A 19,816-nucleotide genomic window follows, 5' to 3' on the forward strand; every position below is an offset into this window, starting at 1 on the left:
CGTGGGTGGGGCGCGAGCGCAGGTAACATCAAAGCCGGCAAAACTCACACACTGACAGCGCGCAGCATTGAGCGGATACTTTCATCCTCCAGCGCTTTCTTCGAGGAATTTCCCTCCCGCAGGTAAACGAGATGCGGTTAATGAGTAGAATTTGCCCACGTTTTTCTCGGAATGGTCAGTTAGCGGAGTCGAGCCTGTCACACGGCCTGGGCTGCTAATGCTAGTTAATTAGCTGCGTGTGGATGGTGCGTGTGTAATTATTTCACAGCGGAGTGTGAGGATCCTGCAGAATAAAGACGCGTTTCTGCGAATTACACGAGAGTTCGTTTGTTTTAAGGCTGGGACGCAAGTGTGTGCGGTCTCCAGGGAAGCTAGTCAAGTCGGTTTATTTAAAGCGCGCGTAATGTTTGTTTACTTTCATCTTTACTCTCTGGAACCCCTCGAAACATCCGGGACTCTGGGCTCTGTATGATGAGCTCTTATAAAGGAGAGCCTCGGGCATCGTTTTAACGCACCGCTTAGTTGACTTTTAAATATCAGAAGTGTGTCATACTTAAGATCAAGGTTTTTAAAGCAACAATTTTGTGATTTGACTTAACGATTTAACGTAGTTTTATGTTAAGTGGAGTGTTTGCGGAGATTTGAATGCCAGATCTATGTTAACTGTCAGATGTAGATTTTACACTGGCGCTTATTTGTGTTTTGTTAGTTGTCGTTGATGGTTTTAAACGACCAGGACATTATTAGAGAGATTGTTAAATGACATTTACGCGTTATGAGTTCACATGCGTGACTTTGACTCTCTGTGGTTTATTATTTTTGTGAGTCTGTTTCATTTCCAACTCGTGGGCTGTGTGTGTGCTTTCTCCTAAAGTCGTTGTTTAAGAGTTTCAGCTTTCAGTTGTATTTTAAAGCGTGCATATGCATTGGCTCGTCTCAAGCTGTTTCCCGTCGGACATTGTCTCTCGACTTTTGTCAGGGCTTTTGTTGCAGACCTCTGTCCGCATCTGTTCGTCTTCAGCTGTGTCCAGAGCCGGGGTTTCTCGCACTCATGTCCGTCGCAGTGCCCAGGATGACCAGCGGGGGCGCTGTCCGCATCCGCATCCGATGTGGCGAGCTGGGGACCACCAAATGGAAAGAGGGGGTCTTTGAAATCCACGAGAGAGACAACAAAATAAACCTGCTAGTCAAGTTCAACAGTGGCGGGAATCCGAGGATGTTTCAGGTACTGATCTGTCTTTGACATATGATAATTGTCAATACAAATTATTCTGTTTGAGTATAGCATTTAATACATGCAGACTTTTCTGTTTCATGAAGTATGATATAGTGAGAATATGAAGCTTCAAAAGAAAAAGAAAAAAAATGCAATTTGGTGCATTTGCTGATATTTATATGGCCAAACAATGAAATTCTGATCGATCATGTTAATCCAATAAAATCTTTAAAACAGTATAGCAGATTACTTGCATTAAATGGTTATAAATTTCACTTGTCAGTCTGTATATCATATTAATGTCTGTAAGATGATTTTTAAATGCTTGGTTTATGATTAAAACCGTTTGAGAGATGAACAAGTAATGATGGCTCATATTTGATACTCACATTTGAACACAATTCTTAATAAAAACAAAAAAACAAAACGTGGATAATCGGGTAAATCTAATTTTGAGTTCGAGCAAATGTTCATCTTGAAATATTACCAACAGTATAAAACACCTTTTACCTTTATAATTAAAGATTAATCAGCAAAAATGACCTGAAGGTGACTATTTTCACAAATATAGTAAAAGGCTTTTTATTTGTTGAAGTATAACCTATTAATCAGATGACTGAAGGCATGTTGTAGATTGTGCATACATTTTAATTTTTCAGCAAAGCTTGATCATGTTGTTAATTTAAACCCTTAGAAATGTTTATGAAATATGATGAAGGATGTTTATAGGGTTAAGAAACATCTCCAAGGTTCTCCTTAAAGACACAGAGTGTCATTTTAAGACATGGGCATCAGATGTGTTTGGTTGAATGCTATTTAGACTTATTTGTTTATTTTGTTGCAGCTGAATCACAATGTTAAGCAGGTTTCATGGTATCAAACGCGTGGCCCAAACCGTATGACTTTGACTCTGAAAGACTCCAGTGTTGTAATGATGGACAAACTGTCCTTGTTGGTTGCTAAAAAAATGAAGGAATACCTTGAAATGGTGAGGCTTGGAAAACCAGCAGGTATGTTTAGTTTGACTTGTTTGTAGTTTTCATCCCGCTGTCCATTCTTTTTCAAGTCGTGTTAAGTTTTGTTTTTCTTTTAGTTTTAAAGACAAACCAGGGGAGTGCTAGTTTTGGCTTAGTTCTTGGGAATCGTGCCGCACAGAATGACTCTGGCCTCTCTCCATCGGAAAAACAGGTAGCACAGCATCACAAGGACTGAAATACTTACGGATTCTTCTCTAAATAATATATGATTGACCTGCTGTTTCTTTCAGAGCACTCCAAGACGTCCAAGTCTGGACAGCAGAGAGGACAGCACACCCCGAAAGCCTCTCGGGAGTCCCAGCCGGGTAACGTCCACACCTGGCCGCAATGGGCTCTATGACAACAGGTCTGCACATTTAGATTTGTGAACTGAGTCTCTAGAAAGCGTGTGCACTTTTTGCTCAGTTATATTGTTTGCTTTCATGTTACCTTAGGTTTCAGTAATTTAATGACTGATATTTAATAAAGATGGCCCTGAACACAACTAAAGTTTTTGTCCTGTAGGAGTGAGAAGAGGAAGAGGCTGATGAACTCTGATGGAGATATGACCGAGGACTACCCCAAAGAGAACGACTCTTCTAGGTAAACAAGACTTCATCTTAGCGCAGATTTATTTTGACATGCTGCTGTTCAAGAGTTTGGGGTCAGTAGGATTTTCCCCATTCTGAAAGAAATTAAGTCCTGTTTAGAAAGGGTGCATTAAACTAATCAACAGATGCAGTAAATTAATTGTTAATAAATTCTGTATTCATAAAAGACTCTTGAACACATTTAAATATTTTCACAGAAATATTAAGCAAAATATTTGATGCAGTTTTTGCAGCCTTAGCAAACATTTAAAATCCTACCAATCCCAAAGTTTTTAATTGAGTTCACTAAAATGCAAAGAAACTTTCTCTTATATTGCCTGTTTTTAGCAACAATAAGGCCATCACAGACTCGTCCAGAAAGTTTCTGCTCAGCTGTAAAGAGAAACTCAAGCAGTCGGAGGAGAACAGAGCAACTGGTTAGTGTCTAATCACATTTCATCTACTGTAGTGGCTTCCCTCTTCTTTATGACACATGCTTATTACTTTATTTCCTCAGCTCCACACACGCCTGCCCCTCTCCAGTCAACGTCCTTCTATGGGAGCAGAACAGGAACTAAAGATTACTCCCAGATTCATTCAGTTTTGGACAGGTAAAGAGCCTCTGACTCAGTGTGGTTACTCGTTTTCAAAAGGCGGTGCTTTCTAAACCGGTGTTTCCTGCAATGCTCTGTGATGGTGGTGCTGCTGCTGAATGTACAATTTCACAGCAATAATGTAATTTGAATGTGATAAAAATGACTCTGTAATGGTAAATAATGCTGGCACAACTAGTGCATTGTCGTCAGTTGCTGCACAAACATACAGTGTGACTAGTGTAGTCCAGTTCACAATCAAATTACTTTTTATGAGGCAGTTATTTTACCGAATATCACAAACAAGTATAATATTTTTTTTTAATCCTGTACTGAATTCATCAGATTTAGCGGTTACTAAACCACATGTCTGTTTTGATATTTTTTGCTTGACAGGTCCAGCAGTACTGGCCAGTGTCCCTCTGCTAAAAGAAGCCTAATGTTACCCAATCACTCAACTCCCTTTAAAAAGGTGCGCCCAATTTTGGACTACGGTGGCTGGAACAAACCAAGACCATCCGCACTGGCTCAGCCGCAGCCTCCACTACAAGGGTGAGTGTAACTCGCTGATATAGGGTTCTGTGAAATTTTTTTATTTTTTTATTTATTTATTTTTTTATTTTTTTTATATTATTTCTTCCCCGAGATTGTTTAATTTAATTTAATTTTTTTTTTTCTATTTTTATATGATACCAATTTCAAATGGTGCTAATCAAATTAATGCATAAAACCTAAGTTTCATTTATTTTACAATGCATTAAATCAAAATTATGATTTTTGCAACTATTAGTGTTTTACTGTTATTTAAAATGTATGTATTTTTATATATAGTTTAAGTTGTATAGTACATTCAGTATTATTGGTATTATTTTGCCATATTGAATGACACTATTTTTGTCCTTCGCTGATCACATGCCTCTTACTTGATTGTCCATTAGATTCTCCAATCTTGGGAACACCTGTTACATGAACGCCATACTCCAGTCACTTTTCAGCCTGCCTTCATTTTCGAATGACCTGTTAAAGCAGGGCATACCGTGGAAGAGGGTCCCTATCAATGCCCTTCTGAGGTATGGAATGGGGTTGTATTCTTTCCCTCAAAACTAGGTACTTTTTGAACTATTCTAAACATTCATTAGAAATTTGAAACGTAATAATTTTCCAGTCACAAGCCTGTCGACGTTTTGTTATTGTTTCCATATGAAGGCGTTTTGCTCATCTGCTGGCTAAGAAAGACATTTCCCCTCCAGAAGTGAAGAAGGATCTTTTGCGGCGAGTGAAGAACGCCATTTCCTCAACAGCTGAGCGATTCTCTGGTTACATGCAGAATGTAAGACATGTGACATCTTTATTTCTTATGCAGATACATCTGATTTAAAGCCCGTTCACACCAATGATAACTCTTAAGATTTTAGTAATCGAAACTGATTATTTTAATAATCACATTCAGAGGACTTTATTTCAGCTATTGAGCGACAAAAACATAGACGGCCAACTTCAAAGAGCTTGAGGATTTAAACTGACAGATGACAGAACTGCGGTGTTTTCAGCCTCTGTCATCTTACTATGATGATATGAATACATGGACGGTTTTTGATTAAAATACGCGATCGGCAATCGGGCAGTTTTTCCGGAAGTGCGCTCGCATGCACAGACTACATTGAAATCATCGGCTATCATGTCATTTGTGTGGAAGTATTTCGAAATCTGTGCGCAGGACACGGGCAGCCGTTAAGCACTGGAAGTGCAGAGCTTCATGTCTGAGGCACAGATAGCAGGAAGCGATCAGCCGTTGTTTTACTGGCGCACAAATAAGAGTCCCTTTTCTGCGTGCGCTAAAGCTGCGCGAGCGTGTAATGTACCGGTCCGCGCCCTGAACATGTGTAGACCGCGAAGAGATGTTCAGATCAACTTCTCACATGTTGGATGAGAAACGAAACAGACTAAACTGTACAAAAAAAACATTTCAGTTTTGTCAAAGTAGAACTTGAATACACATTAGAAAAGCCAGAAGTAAACATCATGTTCTGCATTAGGATGATTATTTTACCTTGAAATTACATAGACTTAATTTGATTTAAAAATCACCTACTCTAGCACACTCAAAAAAAAGTGTTTCATTCATCTAATTAAATTTTTTTAGGGTAACGATTCACTTCTATATTTTTTTACTTGAGACCATAAATTATTTTTCATTGGCTCAAGTAAAAAAATATAGATGCGAATCATTACCCTTATTTTGATGAATGAATGAAATGAAATACTTTTTGAATCTTTGTTTTATCGCACCAACATTATTAGATTTTAACATTTTGGAATAATGTATTTATATAGCATACTTTTATTTAGTTTCACTGGTAAAGACCCGTTTTTTTATTTTTTTTTAAAGCAAAATTAAAAACTAAAACATACTGAATGCTGATTAAGAAACATCTTATTGAATGTGTGTTGTTTGGATTGTAGAACTATGCAGTTGTTGCCTTTAATTTCACATGATTACAGTTAATCTTTTAATTTAAGGCCAGTTCTCTGTAGTTTCAACCCAATTCCAAAACAAAAGCTAAATGCTGATGTCTGTACCATCTATGTTTGTATTGAATGTAGGCTACTTACTGTGCAGTTACTGCTTTTAATTTCAGATGGTTACGATTATTGTTTTCAATAGGCAAAAGCCAGTTTGGCCTATTAAATACCAAATAAACATCTTGTTTATGCACACTTTCCTTCTTTCTTGTTTGTTGCTTAAAGATAATAAAAAAAAATCGGTATCGGAATCGGCCATGAAAAATCATGATCGTGCATCCCTAATGCTGCTACTACTAATAAATATTGATAAATCTTTATTTTTAAAAGAATAATCACAATTGTTTTCTTTTTGATTTCAACAGTAAACCTCTGTTGTGCAGCACCTTTTTTGGAAAATTTTTTTTCTTTTTTGAAAAGAATAAATGTAATTGTTTTATGCCTTCATCTTTTATGCCTGAGTACCAAAAAAACTAAGAACATTTTATAAGACCCAATTATTTTTTTAAAAAGGACCCTATACATTTTTATATATATATATAAATTCACCATTTGTAAACTGTTTACTGTTCTTTTTTTTTTAGAAATATAAATAGTATTTGTATTAAAACTATATTCATATTCAGAATTTAATAGAGAGCTCGTGAATTGGAATTGAATTGGGACATCTGAATCAATACGCAGCCCTAATAGTAAACAATAGTTTAATAGTTTATTCTCTGTTGGTATGGATGCTAATATAGTTATAATTGTCTTTACAGTTGTTGTTCTTGGTGTGAATAAGCCTTCTTGACATATTGTTCACATGATGCTAGTGCCAATCAGCTGTTTGTGCCCAGGATGCCCATGAGTTCCTGAGCCAGTGTCTGGACCAGCTGAAGGAGGATGTGGAGAAGATCAACAAAAGCTGGAAGAACGAGCCCTCGGCCGGAGAGGAGCCTCCGAGCCCTCAGTTAGCAGAGGAGGTGGACACCTCACGCATTTACACCTGCCCCGTTACAGTCAACATGGAGTTTGAAGTGCAGCACACCATAACATGTAAAAGGTGAATAAAAGAGGCCATGTAGTTATTATCATAGTCACGAGACAGCACATGCTGCCTGACATACTGACCCAGTCCTCTCTCGCTCTGGTGAACAGCTGTGGAGAGGTGGTGACGAAGCGAGAGCAGTTCAATGACCTGTCCATCGACCTGCCCCGCAGGAGAAAAACACTCCCTCTGAGATCCATACAGGACTCGCTAGATCTCTTCTTCAGGGTACGACACCATCACACCAGCTGTACAATGGGAATGATCCTGTTCACACCAAAATACATGTTCAGTGATTAAACATTTGAGTTTGATACATGGCTGTTAATGCGTTTGTTTGGATCAACATGAATATTTGCATGTAGTCAATAACAAATAAAAAAATCTGACTGACTGTTTGAAAACATGTAGATGCTGTTTGACTTGTTTTTGTCACTGAGGAAAAAGTAGTGAAGCACTGTACTGTCAGTTTTTTTTTGTTTTTTGTTCAACCTGTATGGCATCTATTCATTCAAATATTTTTTAAACATTGATCTGAACAGAAACCCTATGCAAAAAAACTAATTAGATTTTTGTGCTGAACATTTGTGAGCAAACCCTTTTTTGTCACTATTGAGTTTTTCTTTTTGCTAAAACCTTAATCAGTGATAACACTCATTACCCAAATGTTTTACTGTATGGTACTTCACTTTTCATTCCCTGTTGGCTTTGTGTTTATAGATGGAGGAGATTGAGTATTCATGTGAAAAATGCAGTGGAAAAGCAGCAACCGTCTCTCACAAATTTAGCAGGCTTCCCAGGTTGGGATGAACAGACACACTTTAGGTGGTTGTTTAGACTCATTTGTGGTCAATTCAAAACCTTTAAATGACTCGATCTCTCTCGCTTTCTCTCTGCAGAGTGCTGATTCTTCACCTCAAACGTTACAGCTACAACAGTCAGCTGTCTTTAAACAGCAAGCTGGGCCAACAAGTCCTGATCCCCAAATATCTCACGCTGCTCTCACACTGCACAGACGCCACACGCCCCCCTCTGAGCCTCGGCTGGAGCGCACAGACCGCCGTGTAAGACTCACTCTTGCACTGTCATTTAGTTTAGCACCCTTCATACTCACTGATGGCTGATTTTATTTCAGCTCCAGGACGCTGAAGATGTCACAGTCGGTCAACTCTTCAACACTACAGTGAGAGCAGCCCTCTGATGTGCATGCTGCGAGTATTTAGTCTTGATGCATACTGATGTGTTTTAAACTGATGGTTTACAGGAAAGCTTCTCAAAAGCCGGAGAGCTCTGGCAGCATGTTGTGTGACTCGGATGGTGAGGAGGAGCTCGTCAGAAAAGTTGGTCGCAAACATCATTCAGAAGATGACAGGACTGAAGAGGTGAGAACAGCTTTGTATTTTGAATGGATTGTTTGAATCGGTCCACGTGGCATTTGTGGATCAAAATGGTTATTTTGGATACAGCAAGCTACAATCTACAAAGGTGTCATGTTACTATATTAAACGCACTAAAATATATTAGATAAAACCTGAACTTGTCATTTTCTAATTTAAGCTGAAGCACTAAAATAAAATAAAAGCACTGAAAAAAAATTTAAAAATCTAAACTGAAAATGAATTTTAAATTAATCAAAAAAAGATATTGCTTATATAATACTAAAATTACATTGGCAGTTGTAAAGAGTGTAGATTGTGTAAGGTGTTGAACTGACATCCTAGAATTTCAAACTTAAACATTCGACAAATTTAGATCTTAGAAAAGTTTGGGGTAGATCTGATTCAGAAAAGTCTCCTCTGCTCACCAAGACTGCGTTTGTTTGATCGAAAATAGACAAAAACTGAACAATTTTGAGATTATCACAATTTACAAAAAAAAATTATATTAAAAACTAAAGCTGTATTTTCTGCATCATTACATCAGTCTTCAGTGTCACATGATCTTTCAGAATCTGATTTAGTGCTCAAACTTGTTAAATGGTTGTGCAACTTAGTAGTTTTTTTTTCAGGATTCTTTGAATAGAAATTATATTTCTTAAAAGTGGGAAAGAAAAACGCAGTGACCCCAGACTTCTAAAGGAAACGTATGTGACCAGTTTGCACCTCACATCGAACCTCTCTTTTGTTCTCAGGTGCAGCACAGTGCACAGGTGGAGCACTCTGAGTTTAATGCAGTCAACGATGATGAGATGCTAGCAGCTGTGCTAGAGTCGAGTCGTCACAACACTAGTTTGTCTGGATGCCCTGATGACGTGCCGACCAGCAGCCCAGACACAGGGTTTGGAGATGCAGACGGCCAGGACTTGACTCCTCATTTGGAGCTTCTGGATGCAGAGAAACAGCCTGCAGGTGACTGGTGTTGACTAGATGTCATGTTTATATTCCCAGCTAGAGATGCACCGATCGATCAGTCTCACTTTCTGATTTCAAGTTGATCCATTTTGTTATCAGAGGCACATGCAATAACGTCACGTTAGCCGCGCAGTCTCGCTGTCTACTCTCTGACGACACCTTCTCTCTCACATGTCTCATTCGCTCCGGTTAAATAGTGCTTGTATTGCACATTATTATAGTCTTTTCTGCAGGTCTTGTGCTTCCACCAAAGGCGTGAGAACCATCACTGATCTATTAGCAGAGCCCACAAGCCGCATCTCAAACAGCTTGTGAGCCACAAATAGTGGCTAACTGTGCTAAAATGTTCAAATACATATAAAATTTTCAAAATGCCCATCTTGGCGAGTATCCAGTTAAACACAGTCAGTTTTCAAACGTTAAATAGTTGAGAGAGAACGTGTGTTGTGTAACAGTATATTGGGTGAGTGGATAAACTCTTAAAGGGACCGCTGTCCAATATTCCTGCTGATGTCTCATGTTAATCAAAGAACAAAAGACAAAGAAAACCACTTTCTGCTCCTGACTGAAAACGTTTTTTAACTTTAAGGGTTAGCATTCATTTGTATTACATTTTTAAAAATGACTACAGAAATGTACTTTGATAATTTACATTTACTTTACTTTCTGTAGTATTTCTTACCTGAATAAAACCGTTTCATAGCTCTCTCTTTTTTCTATTGCATTTATTTGTGCTTTTTTTTTGTTCTTATTTTATTAATTTATGTCTCTTTTTTTTTTTTTTTTTTTCTTATGAAAATAAACTTTGCATTGAAGAAAAGTAGATTTTTGTTTATGCTGTCAATATTATACCTCTTAGAGAGAGAGAAAAAAAAGGAACCGGCAAAAATCGGTATCGGCAGATCACAATAACAAAAAAATCCGAAGTCTGAATTTGTGAAGAAAATTGCAATAGGTGCATCTCTGTTTCTGGCCCACAAGGTCTAGAGTAGTGTTTGGTTTGTGTCTAGATGCCCTGGAGTCTCTAGATCTGACCATGGATGAGAATAAGGAGAACCAGACGCCTGAAGGAGTGCAGGGAGAGCTGGACTGGGTGCAGCAGTACAGTTTAGATCAGGAGCGAGAGGAACAGGAACTGCAGCAGGCCCTCGCACAGAGCCTGCAGGAACATGTGAGGAATCCAGCACTAAATTCTGCATTTTATGAATTTATTAAGATTGTAATCATAATAATACTTGAATTGTGGAAATTGATTTTTACACTTAATCTATTGATTTTTTTTTTTTTTTTTACCTCTAGTATTGTCTAATTGGTTTAAATTCTCCCTCAATTTGCATTTGTGTGTTTATTTGCTGATAAACTGAAACACAGACAAACGAAGAGATCATTATGCATCACATAATTTGGCAAAGAATTATAATTGAACTTATTACAGCTAAAAAAAAATCCTGGGGGGTGGGGGTCAATCTCACTGAAACTCAGTAACGTATGCAGGTCATATTTCACCACACAATCAAAGCAACATAATTATGGCGTGTTTTGAATCTAAAACATTTTAAGGACAGTTTTAAAATGGTGATAAATTTAAAATAGAGGAGATATCTGAAGTAAAACAAACGACAAAAAAAGACTTGGAAGAGAGAATCTTAAGTTTTACTGAGCCAAAAGCTTTTCCAGTGTTGTTCATCGTTGACGTCAGCACAGCTTAACTGATGATGATAATGACTGTTGTTCAGTGAATATTATCTGTTAATTGCACAGGAGGCGAGAGAGATGAGGGAAGATGACGATCTGAAGCGAGCCACTGAGCTCAGCCTGCAAGGTCAGTATGACACACCCAGAACATTGTGTTGTGTTCTGTCTCACATTATCTTTATTAGTGTGAATGTTTTTGTGTGCTGTAGAGTTTAATAACTCTTTGCCGGAGCTGCTGTGCTCCGATGATGACTCTGGGAACGAGGATGGTCTGGATATGGAGTACAGTGAGGCTGAAACTGAAGAGCTCAAGAAGAACGCAGAGGTGAGTCGGAGACCCTCGTGCACTTTAAGAAAGTGGCATTGGTTTTACTGATGGTGTAATGAATTGTTCCCCAGACTGGAGAGCTCCCGAACTCCTTCAGACTCATCAGTGTGGTCAGTCACATCGGCAGCAGCTCGTCATCAGGTACTGACGCCTTTTAGCTTCATGTTGTTTTTCATTGTGGGCTAAGTGCAGTAAGCTTCATCAGCTGCTGTTTGTCTCTTTCCTCCTACAGGGCATTACATTAGTGATGTTTATGACATGAGGAAACAGTCCTGGCTCACATACAATGATCTGGACGTCTCCCGCACACAGGAGTCCACAGTTCAGAGAGACCGTGACCGGAGCGGATACATCTTTTTCTACATTCACAAGTAAGTATAAATATTGTTGTATTCAATATTTATAAGTATATAATGTATATAAGTATAAGTATTGTTGTGATCTGACGAGACGTCTTTGTGTCCAGAGATGTGTTTGAAGAGCTGTCTGAGCTGGAGAAGGCAGGAGGGAACAGTGATGCCAGTCGCACCGTGCTGCAGCCGCTATAAACGCTCTTAACATCCCATTCGGGTGTATCCTCCTGCTGATGAACAGCTGAACTGAGCCAGGGGTAAACGTGACACCCTTCATCAGTACTACTGAAGACCGTACACACACCTACTTTTTCTATTTCTCTTTCACTTTTCCCATTGCTCCCTGTGAAATACTGTTGCCGTTTCAGATGTAGACTTACAGCTAGATGGGTAAATGTTCTAGAAACTCGTAGGTACAAATGTTTATGGGGAAATGCAAAGAAAATAAATATAAAAAAGCATTTGGGGAGTTGAAGGTGCTTTTATACATTTTTTGTCGTCTTTCGTTTAAATATTTTGTTTTGCCTTTATGAAAAAACCCTCTGGTAAACTTGTGCATTAAGAAATATTGAGAACTTGTTCTCTATAAATTTTGATTTATTTTTCCCCAAATTTTAGATTGCCTTTTCCATCTATTGCATATAAAATGTATTGTAGTATATGTTTGGGTGGAATATGGGGTGTCCGTCTTGTTTGATATGCAGCTGAAAATGTGGTGCAATATTTGCTTGGCCATTTGGCTTTTATATGACCTATAGCGATGAAGAGAGACTTGGAATAGTATTGATTTATATTCAAGTCTTTACTGATGACTGTTGGTTGTTTTATTCTTCTTTTATAAACGTAAATCTAACAAGCTCGGTGGAATTGATGTAGCTTGTCTTTTTTTTTTTTTTTTAAAGATTCTTTATGCCTCTCCACACCTACAGACCTAATAAAACAATAGTTTTCCTTCTCTCTAGAGCTTTACAGTGTGAAGTTGCACAGCCATTGTGTAGAATGTCTGTCTTCAGAAAGACACATGAAAAATGTTCACACACCTTTACTGAATATAGGAAGCATCCGATGAGAGTGCTTCACACATCAGATTATTTATTTTAGATCTTGTTCACTGTCTGATTTGTACTGTACTGTTGTTCTCATTTTCCATGTCTTTGGCAACCACTTTATTCATGTTTTGTGTTTTGATCATCCGAGGAGGTTCATGGAAGAGTGGGTCTTGTATGTATGATGTTCTCTGAAACAGTGGTATAAGCTCTACTTAATTGATTAGTATCCAGTCTTTGACTTCCTTAAACATTTTAAATAAAATTTATTTAGGAGAAAAAAAATCAACCGTGTTTCATTGGTTTTAATTCCAGATTCAGAACTACTTGGTAGTGAATGTGCCTTCCTCCCTTATTTCAGCCCAAGAGCGTCACATGTCCTATGTGCATCTCTTAGTGAGTGGCTCGAGGTGGCTGCCTGTTAGCCTGTTGAACTCGCTGAGAATGTAACTTTCTTTCTGCTGCATCTGTCAAAAAAGAAAACTATTAATAGACAAGGAGAAAGGGGGAAAAAACATTTGACTCAAAAGTCCAGCTAGTACACAATGCCTTTTTTGACACAAAGTAGTGACTTTAAAACCTTAGGTTTGGATATTTTTGCTAATTGTGTACGTCTAACTAAAATTCAGTTATATTTGCTTTTTAATAGCTTTTGGGTAAATAGTGCACACAATAAAAAAAAGATTAGGACAATTGTCAACTAATGGAGGTAGAAAATTTCCATAGTATTTCATATGTAATCATAAATCATAGAGAAAGTCACTTAAAATCTCAAAACTAATACTGTGAAAACCATTTTGAAATCAGACAATTAGTTACAATGGAGTTCTACTTTAAAATCTTAAAGCGGTCTCCTCCTTAATGAGTGGCAAGTGATCTTACAATCTATTATGGGATTTTGCAAACATAATGTCTAAATATTTCATAAATTGTCTTTTTTTGTGGGTGGGTGGTTGACTGTTAAGGTGTTTATGTAATAGAAAAGTAAACCTCTGAGAAGTATTCACTGGAATGACAGGTTTGACAACTGCTGCCCCTTTACTCTAAGCGAAATGAATACTGAAAAAATATTTTTCTCTACAAGATGGGGGCCTGACAGAAAAAGTTCGGAAACCACTTATTTAGCATGTAGCCTGTCATTTAGAGATGTGTTTCTCACCCTGAAGGCATCGGCATGACTGATATGCAAATATTTCTTAATACACTGAAATCCAACATGGCTATTTTAATAAATCCACCACACAGTGTAAAGGGAATACTACTGAATATAAAGTTGAGAATCACTACTTGATAGTTTTCTCTTTTGGTTTTGTTCCTACAAGCAGCTTGTATATTTCCATAAACCATCAAAGACAAGCTACAGCCACTCCTCTCCTGAAACCTGTCCCACCTCAATCCAGTCCTCTTCAGTTTCATGTCTGTATCCCAGTAAGTGACAGATGCCATGAGCAGTCACCACCTGCGCAACACCACAGAAAACCATGTTGTTAAACCTTCGTGACATCCTGCCAGGCTGCAGATATAAATGTGCTCAGACTACACATATCTCTTACTGTAAGTGCTTCATGAAGTTCCTGGGAAGTTTCTTTACACCGGTGCTTTACATACTCTACACCCAAGAAGATGTCGCCTAAGTTATACTCATCTCTTTGGAGGGCACATGGGATTTTGCCAGGCCTCAGATCCTTTGGAAATGAAACACACTTTATTTTCCTTTAACTGCTCAGACATGGGTTACTTCCACTGCTACCAAAAACTGACATGCTTTAGCCACCTGTCAATGGCCAATGTTTATATACAGGTGCTGGTCATATAATTAGAATATCATCAAAATGTGTATTTCACTACTTCCATTTTAAAAAGTGAATATCATTGTATATCATATTCATTCATTACACACAGACTGATATATTTCAAATGCTTCAGTATCTCAGAAAATTAGAATATTGTGAAAAGGTTCAATATTGAAGACACCTGGTGCCACACTCTAATCCACATGGTGCAAAGAGATTCACAAAGAGTGGACTGCAGCTGGAGTCAGTGCTTCAAGAACCACTACACACAGACTTATGCAAGACATGGGTTTCTGCTGTCGCATTCCTTGTGTCAAGCCACTCTTGAACAACAGACAGCGTCAGAAGCGTCTCACTTCAAAAAGGACTGGACTGCTGCTGAGTGGTCCAAAGTTATGTTCTCTGATGAAAGTAAATTTAGCATTTCCTTTGGAAATCAGGGTCCCAGAGTCTGGAGGAAGAGAGGTACATAATCCACGTTGCTTGAGGTCCAGTGTAAAGTTTCTACAGTCAGTGATGGTTTGCAGTGCCATGTCATCTGCTGGTGTTGGTCCACTGTGTTTTCTGAGGTCCAAGGTCAACGCAGCTGAAGTTTTAGAGCACTTCATGCTTCCTCTGCTGACCAACTTTATGGAGATGCAGATTTCATTTTCCAACAGGACTTGGCCCCTGCACACAGTGCCAAAGCTACATGTACCTGGTTTAAGGACCATGGTATCCCTGTTCTTAAATGACCAGTAAACTCGCCTGACCTTAACCCCATAGAAAATCTATGGGGTATTGTGAAGAGGAAGATGCGATATGCCAGACCCAACAATGCAGAAGAGCTGAAGGCTACTACTATCAGAGCAACCTGGGCTCTCATAACACCTGAGCAGTGTCACAGACTGATCGACTCAATGCCACACTGCATTGCTGCAGTAATTCAAGCAAAAGGAGCACCAACTAAGTATTGAGTGTTGTACATGCTCATACTTTTCATTTTCATATGTTTCATGTGGCCAAGATTTCTAAAAATCCTTTCTTTGTATTGGTCTTAAGTAATATTCAAATTTTCTGAGATACTGAATTTGGGATTTTCCTTAGTTGTCAGTTATAATGATCAAAATTAAAGAAATAAACATTTGAAATATCAGTGTGTAATGAATTAATATTATATAAGTTCAACTTTTTGAATAGAATTAGTGAAATAAATCAACTTTTTGATGATATTCTAATTATATGACCAGCACCTGTACAAGAGAATAGTCCAAAATTAGGCCAAGTACTTCCTCTTGTCGATGAGAAGAAAGTGTATAGCCATGAAATCAACCTTGAGAGCGCTTGTACCTCGTAGAACGGGAACGACAGCACGTCTGTGGGCTGGTTGTTTTTCCTGTAGAGGTTGTTGATGTGTTGAATCCTGCGGTTGTCCACACAGATGATGCCCAGGTCAAACCTCTGGACCCCGAAGATGTGTCTCAGGACCTCCACATCTCTGCGCAGTTTGGCGCGTCTCAGGGGAACCACGCTCTGAAGATTCCGCAGAACTACACCCATAGCGAGAGTACAATTAAATAGAATAAATACAAATTATAACCTACAAAACCCAACCGGTTTTTTCACAAGGTGAGCGTCTCAAATAGAAATGTGTAAACGCGTTGTTCACAAAAAGGATAGAAATCTCTCTTCATATTAATTAGATTTCAGTGAACATACAACAATATAACGATAATTTAAATAAAAGTTCTATGGTCCCGAGTTTGCCCTGACCGGTAATTTTGAAACTGAAAGTGCGCATGCGCCAAACTGTTCATTCATACATGTGGACGGGAAGTTGGGGAAAAGTGTCAAAATAAAAGTTCTGTCATTTTTTGATCAAAATCTGAAAGATTGAATAACATATTGTTGTAAAAACCTTTAAGTATGCATTTTTACAGCATGTTTACCTGTTTCATATAATTTGGTATTTATTTCGAATGCGCAGTGACGTTAGCTCTCTCACAGGAAGCAGTAACTTTAACTGAACTTCCGGGAATTATTGCGCGTTCGTGTTGGAGGTCACTTTGCTATAGTAGAAAAGGTAATTATGTTGCTATTTAACACATTTACAAAATGTGTACATTGGTTTTCGTCTAATTTAACGTTAGTTTAAGCTGCAGGCAGGATTTATTTGCTACTGATTTGCAGTTGTCATAAGCTGCTGGTTCGCTTGTGTTGTTTTTGTCTTTACATGACTTCACTGTTTACTTTTATTCAGTTATTGTTTAACACGACTGAACAGCTAATTCATGAAACGAAACCATTGAAGTGCAACTAAACTGACCCGTTGCAATCTCAAAATATACATGTAACTACCCTTAAACACAAGCTTTGGCCTGTATATTAACCACACGGTTTGTGTGTTTCTCTCTCTTGAACAGACTCGTCCTTAAGCTTTTTAGTAGAAAGATTCAGGTGAGTCAAGAGATTTTAACTGGACCCAGTGAAAGAGACACTAGCTACTCAATTCTGTGCATGATGTGTGATGCATAAATAACTGTGAGATTTCTTCAGCAGCAGTCATGGGTGGGGATCATGGACATGGCAAGCTGTCCATGCCGGACTACAGAGTGTGGAAGTGGGAAGGAACGCCGCTGGAAGCCACCCAGCAGAGACTCGCTCGGAGAGGACTCCGGGACCCCTGGGCTCGGTAACATCAGACTCTTTCAGATATTTACTCCTGCATTGTTTACCTGGAGCTCTCTGTAGCATGCACATGATATTATTACTGTATCTGTATCGGCCCTATGTATTGTGATAAGAATTATATAAACGAGTTAAAGGAATAGATCACCCAACAATGACAGTTAGCTGAAAGTGTACTCCTCCTTTGGGTCATCCGTGATGTAGATAAGTTTGTGTTTTCATCAGAACAGATTTGGAATAATAGTATTCCATCACTTTCTCAACAAGGGATCCGCTGCAGTGAATGGGTGCCGTCAGAATGAGAGTCTCTGAACAGCTGATAAAAACATCCCAAGCAATAATCCACACGACTCCAATCTTTGGAGTTGAAAAGCTCCATGTTTGTAAGAAACAAATTCATCCATCAGTAAATATTCCGTAATAACTCCATTCTTCAGTGAAGAAGTCCGTCCTTTGTTGTCCTTAACTGGTGTATTTGATTAGAACAGTTTTTGACTGTTTTCTCTTGTAACTGGTGCTTGATCAGACGACCCTTTTTGAATGGAGAAAACAATATTATGGATAAAAGTATTTTAGCCATAAACAACAATTAATTGGATGTTTTTTTTGTTTTGTTTTTTTCCAAACCTGAACTTTTTTCCTAATTCACACAACATTAACTAATGGACTCGAGTGGTGTGGATTATTGTGATTGTTTTTATCATCTGTTTGGACTCTCATTCTGACGGCACCCATTCACTGCAAAGGGTCCATTGGTGGGCAAGTGATATAATGCTACATTTCTCCACATCTTTTCAAATGAAGAAACAAACTCTTCTACATCTTGGATGGCCTGAGAAAATTTCACAAGTTTTAATTTTAATGAACTAAATTGAAAAATGTATTAATACTAAATTTATTAGCCCCCCCCCCCCTCAATTATTATTATTTTTTTATAAAATTTATAAAGTGATTCTCTTATTGTGACTTCTAAGCCATCGTTTCAGTACATTCCGCCAAGTATTTAAAAAAATGTAGATAAAAATGTTTAATATGTAAAACTTTTCTGTACATTTGGCTTCAGCAGTAGTTTATTTTTCTAAAACATGACATTATGAAAGCTAAAAAATAAAGTACTAAAGGATGACAATTTGTGTTTTTGCAGGAATGAGGCGTGGAGATATACGGGCAGCTTTGGCGTCCCAGTCACCTTCCGAGATGTTCTCCTCCGTGGATTTAAGACAGGATTCGCAGCGTTTGCAGTGGCACTGGCAGTGGAGTATGCTTTCTTCCCTCCGAAGAAGTCTGAGCACTAATAGCGTGGCCAAAGCTCAGCTGAACCAGTCGCCGCCGGACTCTGTGTTTGCAGCAGGTGTTCAGCCTGTTGTTGTCTATCCATGAAGACATTAGCCCATGAAAGGCTTCCTAATACCTGTGTTCATTCATTGTTATGATTCCCATGACTAGTATGTAAAATAAATATAAATTAATTGAATTGGGCTGAGTATGTTTGTTGTTTGTTCATTGGACATTGCATCATCAGAGTCAAATGCTATTCTTTATAGATGTATATATGCCAGTGATTTGCATGCAACATTTTCTGAATATGAAAAGAGTTAACATGGTTGCAAATCTAAGATAATGTTCTGACTGTGACGTCCTTAATGCCCTCAATAATGTACTGCTGTGTGCTTATATATATATATATATTTAGTATGTATGTATTTTTTGCTTTGTTGTGCACACTGAGGTATGAATCAAAAGGATTGTGGCATTGCACAGATGCTGGTAATTAGATTGGAAGGTTAATATTTAATTGAATGGGGAAACTTGTGTGTAAAATGCTACATTTTAACAGCTACATGAATCATTTTGGTCATCTAAATTTAGTTTGTTGACTTCTCTTCTAGCTAAATGGGAACAGCTGCCAGAAGAGGAACAGTAACCAGATATTAGATGATTAGCTTATTAAACACTTAATCTTAATAGACATAGTTTTCTAGTTTTTCATATCCAGTAAGTTTTTGGTTGCAGTTTTATGTGATGTGAAGTTTAGCGTGTAAATGTCAACTAAATATAACGTTTTATTGGAACTAAATGCAAGTGTATTACAGTTTCGTACAACTGTTGTCAGATATTTTAAAGCATGATGTGCTGTTTAAATTATCATCTAGGCCAAGAGAAATTAGAATATGAAGATATGTACAGTTTGTTCTCTCTCTCTCTCCACAATTTATGTCATAAAAAAGCGACCAACAAAAGATACTATTTTAAAAAGACCAAATGTAAACACGACGTGCATTCCCCGCCCACTTCCTCTTTTTTTTTTTTTTTTTTTTTTTTTTTATTAAACTTCAATATACAAGTACAACAAGTACAGATTTTGTGTACAAACAGTAACAATCACGCCAGGGGAGAAGACAACTAAGATAACATACAATAAAAGAAGAAAAAAATAAATAAAAAAACAAATCATACAAATGCATTGTAAAGCAGAAACATTGTATGTGACCTAACAGCTTTCTTATTCGTAGAGCAGGAAATGGAGGAGATGTATTGTTTTACATTAACGGAAAGTTCAATAAAGGTAGGTTTCTTATTCTGGAATTTCGATTTATGAATGTAAAACTTGGTCA

General features: G+C 37.9%; 3 protein-coding genes across 4 annotated transcripts; 2 read left to right on the plus strand and 1 right to left on the minus strand.

The window, feature by feature from the left end:
- The first annotated feature begins 3 nt into the window (after nt 1-3).
- LOC132094903 (ubiquitin carboxyl-terminal hydrolase 37-like) lies at nt 4-13,026 on the plus strand. The gene is made up of 24 exons (XM_059499561.1): nt 4-122; nt 980-1,225; nt 2,061-2,226; nt 2,310-2,404; nt 2,484-2,599; nt 2,758-2,835; nt 3,171-3,259; nt 3,340-3,433; nt 3,812-3,967; nt 4,354-4,485; nt 4,622-4,745; nt 6,778-6,983; nt 7,079-7,196; nt 7,689-7,768; nt 7,868-8,032; nt 8,104-8,151; nt 8,233-8,350; nt 9,100-9,316; nt 10,330-10,490; nt 11,081-11,141; nt 11,224-11,339; nt 11,414-11,483; nt 11,575-11,713; nt 11,809-13,026. Exons 2-24 carry the CDS (start codon nt 1,052-1,054, stop codon nt 11,888-11,890), a joined length of 2,805 nt encoding a protein of 934 aa, XP_059355544.1. The 5' UTR covers nt 4-122; nt 980-1,051; the 3' UTR covers nt 11,891-13,026.
- ybey (ybeY metalloendoribonuclease) lies at nt 12,994-16,312 on the minus strand. The gene is made up of 4 exons (XM_059499566.1): nt 15,864-16,312; nt 14,295-14,426; nt 14,132-14,200; nt 12,994-13,208 (listed from the first exon to the last, which is right to left on the minus strand). The coding sequence occupies exons 1-4, from the start codon at nt 16,071-16,073 to the stop codon at nt 13,122-13,124; spliced, it is 498 nt and encodes a 165-aa protein (XP_059355549.1). The 5' UTR covers nt 16,074-16,312; the 3' UTR covers nt 12,994-13,121.
- A 133-nt stretch (nt 16,313-16,445) lies between these two features.
- LOC132094909 (NADH dehydrogenase [ubiquinone] 1 beta subcomplex subunit 3-like) lies at nt 16,446-18,675 on the plus strand. 2 transcript variants are annotated; one of them, XM_059499567.1, is made up of 3 exons: nt 16,446-16,596; nt 17,070-17,205; nt 18,346-18,675. In XM_059499567.1, the coding sequence occupies exons 2-3, from the start codon at nt 17,078-17,080 to the stop codon at nt 18,494-18,496; spliced, it is 279 nt and encodes a 92-aa protein (XP_059355550.1). In that variant the 5' UTR covers nt 16,446-16,596; nt 17,070-17,077; the 3' UTR covers nt 18,497-18,675. The 2 variants fall into 2 exon arrangements, with proteins under 2 accessions (XP_059355550.1, XP_059355551.1); XM_059499568.1 differs by having other exon boundaries at nt 16,451-16,596; nt 17,073-17,205.
- Nucleotides 18,676-19,816: the final 1,141 nt, after the last annotated feature.

The sequence above is a fragment of the Carassius carassius genome, chromosome 19 (assembly GCF_963082965.1).
Source record: "Carassius carassius chromosome 19, fCarCar2.1, whole genome shotgun sequence".
NCBI lineage: Eukaryota > Metazoa > Chordata > Actinopteri > Cypriniformes > Cyprinidae > Carassius > Carassius carassius.